The sequence below is a fragment of the Egretta garzetta genome, unplaced genomic scaffold, assembly GCF_000687185.1.
Source record: "Egretta garzetta isolate BGI_Z169 unplaced genomic scaffold, ASM68718v1 scaffold12, whole genome shotgun sequence".
Lineage (NCBI taxonomy): Eukaryota > Metazoa > Chordata > Aves > Pelecaniformes > Ardeidae > Egretta > Egretta garzetta.
In genome coordinates, this window is record NW_009258795.1 from 1,657,765 (window position 1) to 1,669,152 (window position 11,388).

General features: G+C 43.6%; 1 protein-coding gene across 5 annotated transcripts in view; it reads right to left on the reverse strand.

Moving 5' to 3' along the window:
* The window catches only part of ELL2 (elongation factor for RNA polymerase II 2), a 44,687-nt gene that overhangs the window by 14,259 nt on the left and 19,040 nt on the right, over positions 1-11,388 (reverse strand). For 3 of the 5 annotated variants that reach the window (XM_035889318.1, XM_035889320.1, XM_035889319.1), the window contains 2 exons: positions 7,174-7,295; positions 1,528-1,787 (listed from right to left, as the gene is read on the reverse strand). In XM_035889318.1, the coding sequence (XP_035745211.1) occupies positions 1,528-1,787; positions 7,174-7,295 (382 nt within the window). Of the gene's footprint in view, positions 1-1,527; positions 1,788-4,437; positions 4,602-7,173; positions 7,296-11,388 lie in introns of all 5 variants that reach the window. The other 2 variants (XM_009649612.2, XM_035889321.1) reach the window with 2 other exon arrangements.

The following is an 11,388-nucleotide window of genomic DNA, read 5'->3' on the forward strand; positions in this document are numbered from 1 at the left end:
TGCGCCCACCTAAAAAAAAAAAAAAAAAAAAAAAAAAAAAAATCAAAGCAACAAAGATACCTAGAAACTGTAATTCACTTGTTAAAAACTGAATTAAAGCTCTACTCCAAGAGAAGCAAATCTATGCATATTAGACCTCAGCAAGTTCAGGCTGCTGATTTTAGATTTGTACAAAAAACCCTCATTATGAAGTTAAAAAATGTGAACAGGGTGTAGGGCTGCTAACATGACCATTGCTGAATGCAAACCAGTACCTTGAGGTTGTTCACACCACGCACAGGAAACAGACTTCAGGAAAGCCGCCTTAAAACACTGCCAAGCATAATGGGACAGGAGAAAATTTTTGGACCTTTTATCCTCTAGGGAGCTGAGCTTTTGGAATTTTATAACCAACTTAAAGTATAAACGGTCTACTTCAATTTGCACATAAGAACATGGCTATCATTAAATTGTGTATGTCTTCAGGGTGAGAAAAACAACCATTGCACCGGGCAAACAAAGCAGCAACATTTAACATATTCAAGGAATGAGTTTTTAAAATTCAGGGTAGGATCAACCAAAGCTGTATGGATGTTGAATTTTACTCACTTTAGCAGGTTACAAAACACTTTTTTCCTAAATAAACAGGAAATATTCCTACTTCACATATTAATGGACGCGTAATTCAGCAACAGTCTATGGGTACCAGGAATATTTAAAAAGTAAGGGAGGAGCCACTGCATGTTACGATACTTTAAGAAGCCTTTTCTGACCTATTTTAGTAGAAAATTAATGTGACATTCGTCAACACACAGCTTAAAAGTTTCACATGTAACATTATAGGTTTAGCAATAATGTTGATGGGTATGATAAAGAAATACAAGTGGATCTTAACTCAAAGGAGCACTGGACAAGCTACTGAATAAAAAAAGCTTTCAGGCAAGATAAAGACACAGTCCGCAGGACAGCAAAGAAACACTGTGCTCGAAACTGGAGCACCACCTTTTCCATTTACAGTTTGGCTGGAAAACCCTTCCCTAGATTGCAATTCTAACAGATCCCAAGAGAAGCCAAGTTACCATTTACAGGCCACCAACCATGCTCAAATGAAATACTAAAATAGGCAGTTACCAAACTTGTCTCCTCATAAACTTGTCACGAGAAATATTAAGTACTATGACAAACTGTTTTATGCAATTTAGAGAACGCATGGTCGGTTTCTCTCAATTAAGCAGTTAAGCAGTCCAGGTAAAAGAGAGAGGAAAAAATAAGTCATCAGGAGCAAGACAGCTAGAAAGATTTTATTATCATCTGCCATTCTAGCAAAACAAAAACACTCCCCGAAAATTCTTTAATATTTCTTTCCTTTCCCCATGTTGACTTGCAGTTTGGAGCATCTGTATAAAGTTGACTGAAAAACTTAAACAAGGAGCATTAGGTAAGTTGTTTATTAATTTCTAATTTAAATACAGGAGTAACACACCTCAAAATTATGATTCAAAGAATAGCAGGAGGGAGAAAATGCTGCCACAAACCCTGTGATCTCACCTGCTGAAGGACAGTTCCAAGGGAATTCTTGTCCTTTTGGTTGACACCATCTCTCTGCAAGCGAGCAAGTAGCTCTGGCTTCTTGTAACTCTTCAGTGCCAGCAAGTGAATCACCCTGTCCCTGTACGGTCGCTGGGAAACAGTATTGTGTGTGTGAGTCCTCCGTATTGTGTTTGCAGGGTTCATGGGCGTCGACCTCTTCCTCTCAGGCGCAGCATCTGGAACGCTTTGTGGTGCTCTTCTGATTGGTACTCTTTTTCCTAAAGTAAAGAGGGGAAAAAAAAAAAAAAAAAAAAAGTGACACAGGAGGTTGGGAGAAGACAAAAAAGTTGATTTAAAAGAATTTACTAAGCTGGATAAACTCTAAAAGCTGCATTGAGTCAGCATGTCAAGATCTGTAAGAATACGCAGGTAGTGAAGACACACTGAGGTAGGCATTAACAAAGAAATATTCAATATTAAAAAAAGCTAGTAAATGAGAGATACTGATAGGAAGACTTTACCCATTGTTCATATAGGTGGTGCTTGTATTACTTTTCCAGTTTATAAGCTCAAGCACTGAACACCCAGAGTCAGGCTCTTTTTCTTCCAGAAGAGTACTCTAAAGTGTGATACAAAGGTCTTCCATATAATTAAAAGATTCCCCATTAATGCCTAGGGAGACCAAGTCTACACGATTAATTGTATCACTGCTTAAAGAAACTACTGACCCTTGGTGTTAATTACTTGAGGTACCATAAGTTACACCACATTCTAAGCTGAAATGTCACACTTTTATTAAATAAGCCCAGGTTTGCCAGAAACAATACACCAAAAATTTAACAGTTTGGGGGCCAAGGCCAGAGAATTTTTAAAACACGGCCTGCACAGCATTTTGGATCAAATGCGATAAAAAGATGTGTTTCTCAACTGGAGGAACAATGCAAGAGTTTGCAAGCGATGCATCCAGAATTTAAAAGTAACAACACCCAACCTGAATCTCAGTTTTCCAGAAAAGGACCCAAACTCCTCTACTGTTGTGTTTTTAACTAGCATTTGCTATCGGACAGGAAAAAAAAAAAAAAAAAAAAAAGGATTTATCAGAAGATTACAGAAAATCATTGTAGTAAACACTGTCTGCAATCCAACAGAGGATGTGACGCTAGCCAGGCATTTTTCTGAAACCAACGACTCATGCTTGGTACATGAGGGAGACTCAATGAGCATTGAGAAAAAGCCTTCTATCAGACACAGAGAGGCTGAGCAGTGCTTAACGTACTGCTCGTCCTCAGGAACAGCATAAGTTTGTTCCATTTTACAGTGGAGGCAAAACCTTCACAACCTTTCCACCCTGCATGTTCCCTGGACTTTGCCCTCCCGGTTTTTAAGAGCAGACCCAACCATGCAAACACACGTGGTTGCAATTTTAGAACAGTGTGAACTTGCCAGTTGTTTACTGAACACATTACAAACGTTTTGACAAGTCAAATTCGGTGTAGGCACACAAACCCCTGGCACGGCGTGTAGTGTAAGCAGTGTTCAAACAAAACACCTCCTGAAGCCTTCTCTCTGAATCAGTTAAAAAAAAAAATTAACTGAAAACATAGCCAAGCATGTACATGATTAACAACCACAGTTCCTAATTTGTACTGCACGAAGCATATTGCAAAGTCACTGCTGTGACCTACCAGCAACCAGACCTACCCTACCTGAGCTTCCTCAATGCCAGTCTGAAACAAAAGTACCCCCAAACACCGTAACTGCCCTCCTGCCAGTCTTCAGACCCATTTATTTAATGTTAAATATTCACTTACGTTCTATTGGAACAATTAACAAGAATCACACAGATCGTTCACAGGTAAAGCAGGACTTCCCCAATGAGAAGTTTAGAAACAGAGGACAGTGGCTGCGCTCAGGTTGCCATTAAAGAGCAGTTCAGACAATACAGGGGAAGCAGTCCCAACTCCAGCTCCTGGTATTAACCCGCGCCCAGCTCCCGTAGCATCAAGGCCACACACATGTAGTTTTGCATCCCCAAAAAGCCATGACGATGCCAGCTAAAAATGCTCTTGAGGCAGAGCAAGCGTTGCACCACGGCTGTCGGGGACGTCCCTGCTGGCGGAGGACGGCAGCCAAAGCCAAGTGAGAGCCTGTTTGACTTTACGAGGATTGCTGTACCTGCTTGAGCTCGCTGCTGCGGGCAGGACTGCTGCTGCCTGTACCACCTATAAGATGGATGCTCACCTTGCGTCTATCCGCAGCCAGCTCCGAGCTCCTTGGGGAAACGCTACTCAGAACAGTTTAATAATGAATGATACCATCTAAATGCTTTTTGTTTTGTGGAAAACGAAGAAATCCATGGGAAGATGCCAACGTTACCTTACTTTAACTTTTTAAGAAAAAAAAAAAAAAAAAACCACACATGGTCTTGTGGTAACAGTTGGTTATGAATGACCAAGACAGAAAATAAATAAAATTTAATCAGCATTAGCACCTGTGAAAACCAAAGTTTTTCATATTAAGCTTAAGAATTTGTACATAAGACTTCCTCAATGTTAATTTTTTTAGATGACAAATTAAGGTTAATGGTTTAGCACAGCATTTAAGTACTCCAAGCTGCTGTTACAAAAACATTAGCTACTACACCAGAGAATTTAAGTGCATGGGGTGGTAAAAGCCCTCACCTCAACGGTCAAAATTTCAACCAGTCAAGCAATATGGGAACAAGGAAGGACTGGCTGGCTTTCTGGGGCTAAAAAAAGGCTAATGTCTGAATGCAGCAACAGGAGACCGCCAACCTGTAACACCAGGGCAAGCTGCCTGCATCCGAGACCTCTGAACACACCACCTTTCCCAAGAATATGCTGAAAAGATGAATTACTGAGTTTGAAAACTTACAGACATCTAGTAGAAAATGAAATACAACCATACCTAAATATGGTCCACCAGGTTTAATAACCTTTGCACTTCGATTGCGCGACTCCTCTTCTGCCTGGGTCATGCGCTCTCTGGTCGTCAGATAGGAATCACTTGTTGCACATACTGTAATTTTATTCTGTATAAATCCCAGGCAACTGAGTTGCGAGGCTCCAGAACTACAAAAACATTGAAAAAGGTTGAGCCCAAGCACTAGTTCAGGTTTAGATGTATGGTTGTATCAGGAACTTTTGAACCTGTCTTAACAGGTGAAGAAAAACGTTTTCCAGTTCTGACAGCTAGCTAGGGTGTAAATGTATTTCAGATTGTCTCTACACACCCAAATTGCATCAGTTTTACCTGTCGATGTAGTGACTTTTCCTCATGTAATCGTATCTGAGGCAGGCTCGGGGCAGCATTGGCTGCAATGACAACGACGGGGACAACCCGGGCGGTTACACTGGCGCCCCAACAGTGGGCAGCTTTCCACTGGCCGCCCGGCTCCCAGCCCAGCAGATGCCTCCTCTCCTCCCCCCGCGGCCAGCGCCCCCAGGCTGCCCTTATCTCGCTTTCGGAGATGTCCACCCTCCTCCTCCTCGCCTGCTCTCTGCGCCTGACGGCGCTGGTTCCCCGAGGATCCCCCTTTGAGAAGAGGAGGTGCTTCAGGGCAAACCCCGCACGAGGGGAAGGACCACGAGGTGGGCTTCAGGAGGCCGTTCTGGAGGAGCCTGGCCATCCGTGGTCAGTCCAAACCCGCTCCCACACTGTGCTGTGCCCAGCCAGGAGGGCACCTCGACTAACAGTGGCTTTGTTTAAACTCACCTAACTAGCACTGCTCTTAACGAGTACACCATGTGGCACCTGCCATTGCAACCGCTCCGACCAGAGAAAGAGCTCGGGCTTTACCTAACCCAAACCATTTTAACCACCTCCCAGAAGAAGGGTCAAGAATCTCATGTCCCAACTTACTATGTCGTTTCTGAAAGCTACAAAGCTAGACCAAGCCACTGACCGAATCTCAAGACGAATCTCAGTTTTGTCCGTAGCCTAGAGCTATGTATTGATTCCTTGCTCCAAGACCAGCATATTTACAACAGAAAGAGGGGAAAAAAAAAAAAAAAAAAAAAAAAAAAAAAAAAAAAGTCCTTCTTGTCATCTGAAGCACAGCTTTTACTCATTGCCCACGTCCTTGAACATCACTGCCTTTATGCACTTTTTTCACCACAGGAGTGGCTGAGCACTGACCGAGATGGTCTGTAATCCCCCTCCTCGGGCTGGGCATTTTCCAAATCTGAGCCAGTTTTGAAGCTAGACCTGACTTGAGCACAAAACTAGACCAGATACCCTGCAAAGGTCCTCCCTGCTTTTCTTTTTCAACGACTCTGCATGTGACACTACTTAAGTTCCGCATTAACTTTGCAGGCACTTTACGCAAACAGTGCTGGCTACAAAGGACCTCCAGAAAGCTAGTCTGAATTAGATTTTGAAGTAGATTAGTAAAGCCACATTAAAACTACCTAGGCATGCTATTCAGAATCATTCAGCGCTCAAGCAGCTTAAATTTAATCTGACTTATAAAATGAATCCAGTTTAATTTAACTGAAGGTGCTGCTTCCCGAGAAGAAAGTGCCCTCAGAGATGCCTGGGAGAGGCGAGCCAGGAGCGGAGGCAGGACCTGGCACCCTCGGCAGGCACTCAGCCTCGGTAGCTGTCCGGCCCCTTTCAGATAGAGTTTAATCAAAAAAAAAAAAAAAACAAAACCAAAAACAAAAACCCACAAACCAAAACCCCAAACCCAAAAACCCCACAGTGCCCCAGGCTCCCCCAGGTCTGCCACTAAACCATTCGGCTTTTTGCCAATCCCATCAATTAAGTGAATTCACTGAAAGGCTGTATTGTAGTAAAAGAGACCTAGCACAAGGGGAGAAAGAGGAGGATGAGGATGCTGAGAGATCTCCTGTTAGGCAGAGAGCTATTAAATCAGCTTGTGTTCTTATTGCTCCCCAAACCCGCTATCTAGACAAATCTCTGCTTTGAAATTGAGGGCAGAAGCTCTCCTGTGACCGAGAGCCCAAGCAGCACCTTTCGGACACGGGTCGGTGTGCCTGTTTGCTATCAGCTTCCCCCGATCAATACACAAACTCTGCCTGCCACGTCCTCGCTAACCAAATGGGACAAACAGGTATTCGGCTCCGCTGGACTACATCGATGCTACGCTGAAGCTAGGGTAATGCAAAAGCACAGTATTTTCTTGCCTTTTCGGTAGACGTTAACACTGTTCACTTTGACTCAAAGGACCAGGACAAGGCGCTGCTGTATTACATTTGCATTCTGAAACACCACGGTCATGCAATTAGGGGTATGGTCACCGATTTATGTGGTTCCTAAAATAAGACAACTATCCATCACGGCCAGCATGCTAGCATGCTGCCAGCCATAACCATATTTACATATGGTTGTAGAATGGATCTGGTCTAGCTTGGATGATGCTGAACTCCAAACGCTTTTAAAAATAGCACTAGGAGGTGACAAAGTACTCAGAAGGTTACTTTTTTAAGAGCAAAACCAAAAAGGAGTCTATGTAAAAGCAAGTATTTATAATTAGCGAGAAATCATGCTATTGCTAGGAATTAATCTTCTGCTGCAGCTCATCACTAGGAGCATGCTTCTGGTTAAAGGTTTTGGCTGTACGCTCAGAGCCACAGAATCTACTTAAATTTGCCATGAAAGAAAACGTTAAGTAAAACTTACCTTGAGTCTGTTTGCTGGACACAGTCAAAGCTTCCCTGAGGATTATCCTTGCCAACCTTTGACAAGTAGAAGTTAAATGTATGCACTTCATTTGGCAGATCAACTTTGGGAATTTTAATAAGCTAAAAGGAAAAAAAAAGTTTATGTAAAAACGTCAGTCTACACGCCTTTGCTTGCGATTAACTGGGACCATAATTTTAAATGAGAAACTGTATTTCAAAAGCTGTGATACGATTTCAGTCATGCCACGAAAACGGCTGCTTTGGCACAATTCTCCCTCTGGAAGCAGCGCCGGCTCCGCGTCTGTCGCAGCGGTAACCACGCTGGAAAAGCTACAGCCGCTCAGCCTCTAATTCAGCAAAGCACTCAAGCAGCAAGTCACCCTTCCCATTCCATGGAATTAACACGCACGTGCTTAACTTTAAACGCAGGTGCCCGAGCATAATCAAGTGGACTGAAGCTCAGCTAACAAACCAGGCGAGAGCAATTCCCGCAGACCACATCAGACGCTGCCCTGACGTGGTGACTTATTCGGTCCTAAGGAAGCACATACAGGAGTCAGCTCCAAGAAGGGGGGGGGAGGGGGGACCAAACCCAACCAGCAACACCCAAGTTACAAGAGTAAAACTTCTTAAACTGTAAAAGGTGAATTTCAACTCCAACAGGCACCAAAAGCCTCCTCCTTTTACTCAGCCCTCGATGCAATTATTTGCATAAATGTGAAATGTAAATAGCTTTTTGTAAGTTTAGTCAGATGTAACAGAACTTGATTTCCTTGGCTGAACTAATAATTTAGGACAGAATGTGTCACATGCTGCTGGAGCTTAAAAACGTAAACATAAGAAATCATTAAAACTGGCATAAGCACATTTTTCAGTGTGCTGCTACATAAAACAATACTGAAGCACAAAAACCTACTGCCATCCAGCTACTTAGTTCTGAAGGTAAAATTAGCTTGCAGTAAATCTAAAAAGCCGTTCTTCCAAAATTTGCTTGAATTTTTAATGGAATATTGAATACAACTGACAAAGAAAGATATTCAAAAGCAATACTCAACAGTCCCTTAGAAATCTTTCTCTCAGTGCTGTGCTTGCGAGATTGGCCAGTGCTCATAAATGCCAATGCAGTTTGCACAGAGTGCTACTACAAAGCAACTCCATTACCTTTCATATTTTAATCATCAGCACTGGCAGAGCTTACCAACAGCTTGGGAAAGCAACTGGACACGCAGGAGAAGACAGGTCACTTGAACACCATGTTCTTTTACTTAAGCTTCAAGTACATGTGTGCTTAAAAGAGCAATCTGTGCATTTATATAAGAATGGAAGTAAGTCGGGTAGGTTACCGAACACGTAACCTTGGATTATAACCTTGCTTAGGGACAGGGTTTAGTGGTGGGATGGCAGGGTTAGGGTAACAATTGGGCTGGGTGAGCTTAAAGGGCTTTTCCAGCCCAAACGATTCTGTGATTCTATATATGCAGCTTTACCTTTTAATGGTTATGAAGGTGAACCGTCAACCTAAGATCACCATCAGAGCCCACATGACACAAAAATGACTCTAAAATCTACAACAGTAACTACCACTGATCGAATGTTTCAGCATACTGGTTTTACTACAAATAGAGCGGGTGTGTACGTATGAATTTGACGATTTGAATTCAACCCGCTGCAGAAGAGGTAATGCTTCCTAGCCTGATAGACTTGTTGGAAAACCAACAAATATATACTACGATCAACCTAAGACTGGCCCTCAAGAAGAGGGAAGCCAGTAACTGTTGCTGTCTATGCTTGGACTTCATTCTCAAACCTTATTTTGAGCAAATCTTTATTTTCTCTTGATCAGCCTAAAGAATGTGATCACCTTAAAACAATAGGAATTTCTGTACCCTAGTACTTATGTTTAAAATTCTGGAAGAATTCCCATGGATATTACAACCACAGAGTGGCTTGGTGCGTTTTGATGCAGTGACGCGAAGACAGAAGCTGTCCTTAGAGCACATTTAAAAACACGTTTGTTGCTGTTCCACTCTCTTCAGTGAGGTCTTATTTCTCCCAAGTATTGACAAGACGGTGACAAAGCATGAAGAAAAACAAGTCTGCCTCCTTACAGGCAGATGCCTATGAAGCTTATCACCGACAATAACTTCCCAGGAGCAAACTTGAATGGAAACACTGAATAATTTAAAGCTTCTCCCCCCACCACGTACAAACTCCGTAAGACAGACACCAGTGATGATGCAGGAACCAGCTACTACAACCATTGTGACAGGTTTCTTGCCATGAGCAAAGAAAAGGTCCAGAAATTTACTTTCACTCTCAAATTTTTCGGATATGTTTTTCACAGACTTCAGAAGAACTAGACGACCTCTTCCTCAGGCATTCATTAATTGGGATGAAGAGAACGCAAGAATGGTGGGGGGATATTTCTCTGGCAGAAGATTTCAAAAGTGGCAGTGCAACTCACCTGAGAATGAAAACTTAACTCTTTCATCCCCTGTTCCAAAGTTTTATTATTGAATCTGTAATGCAGCAGACACAAGCCTTTCATTTTTGTGAACTTTTTTTTGGACCCGTTCAGAATATCCACACAGCCAAAAGCTTTGTCCCTCGAACAGGCAAATTTTTTGAAGCCTGTGATAACTCAGGTCACCCAGTCTAATAAACCTGGGACAAGCTCTGAGGACAAAAACACATTTGAAGTTATATTAAATGCAATTAAATCAGATCAGCCTATTTCCCATATTTCGGTTCAAAAGTGAAAGCCCAAACATTTATGAAATGGAATGCAGAACAATTATTGAATCTGCAGGTAATACGGAGCTGGCAGGGACAAAATGCATGAGGATAGAGTTAAAATTCAAAGCAGTCTTGAAAAACCGGAATGGAGGTCTGAAAACAGGCATATACCACCCTTCAAAAGTGGCTGTGCAAGGTACCTCCTTGGGAGGGTAAAAACCTTCACAGGGCAGCAGCCGTACAGAAAACGATCTGCAGGTTCCAGTGGAACACCCAACCAAGACAAGCCCACAGCACCACGCTTTGGCAGTGCCGGGGTGCACCGGCGTGCCTACAGCAATACGGAAGAGCAGGCTGAACGGCAGGATGGCGACGTGAGACTTGTACGTGGGAGCTACCGCTCGTGATCCGCTCTCGCCGGCTCGACAGAGGCTCCCACCACGTTTGCCCCCTCCCACCACCACCTCGCACGCCGCTGCTCCAGGGAAGCACCATGCTTCGGCAGCCAGCCGTGCGGTGCAAATCCCAGCCCTGGTGCACTGTCCTCTACCAAATGCCACCCGTCAGCTTTGACCTGAAGAGATTTCAAGGCTTCCTCCTTGTTTCTGTGCAAAGACGACCTCATCCCTGACAAATCAAGCAAATTTATCTTACAGAGGCACGCTTGTATAGCATGGGGTTCCTGCTAGGCAATATTCCATGTAGAAAGTACTCCCAGGGTATTAACAGATTTTCAGCAACCTAGAGAAAGCAATGCTTGAGCCGAATAAACTTGATGGCAACACCTAGGTTTGCCAAAACTACTGTCACCTCAGACGCTTATGATAAAGTTTTACTGCTGTTGATATATTTGCCATTTCTCTCCGTATCTCGCAAGACAAAGCAGCACTTTGAAATAGTTTCCAGACTCAGCAACTTCTGCAAATGAGCCTCATGCTTTGAATAAACAGTCACACTGTTTTTACATCGATGTAAATTGGTTCTCAGAAGTTCAATAGGAAGTTCAAGGATTTTTGGCTTAATCAGAATTAAGATACTGCATTTGGCTTGAGATAAGCGTAGCAGCAAAAAGTTTGTTTTTCCTATTTGAGTGCCACTTCAGAGAATCACAGAATGGTTTGGGTGGGAAGGGACCCCCAGAGGTCACCCAGCCCAACCCCCCTGCAGGAGCAGGGACACCTTGAACCACATCAGGTTGCTCACAGCCCCGGCCAACCTGGCCTGGAACGTTCCCAGGGATGGGGCCTCCACCCCCTCTCTGGGCAACCCCTGCCAGGCTTTCACCACCCTCACTGGAAAGAATTTCTGCCTTAGGTCCAGTCTAAACCTACCCTGCTTCAGTTTAAAGCCATCCCCCCTTGTCCTGTCCCAGCTGGCCCTACTAAAAAGCTTGTCCCCCCCTTTCCTCTGGGCCCCCTTGAAGCCCTGACCGGCCGCACTCAGCTCTGCCCGCAGCCTTCTCTTCTCCAGGCTGAAC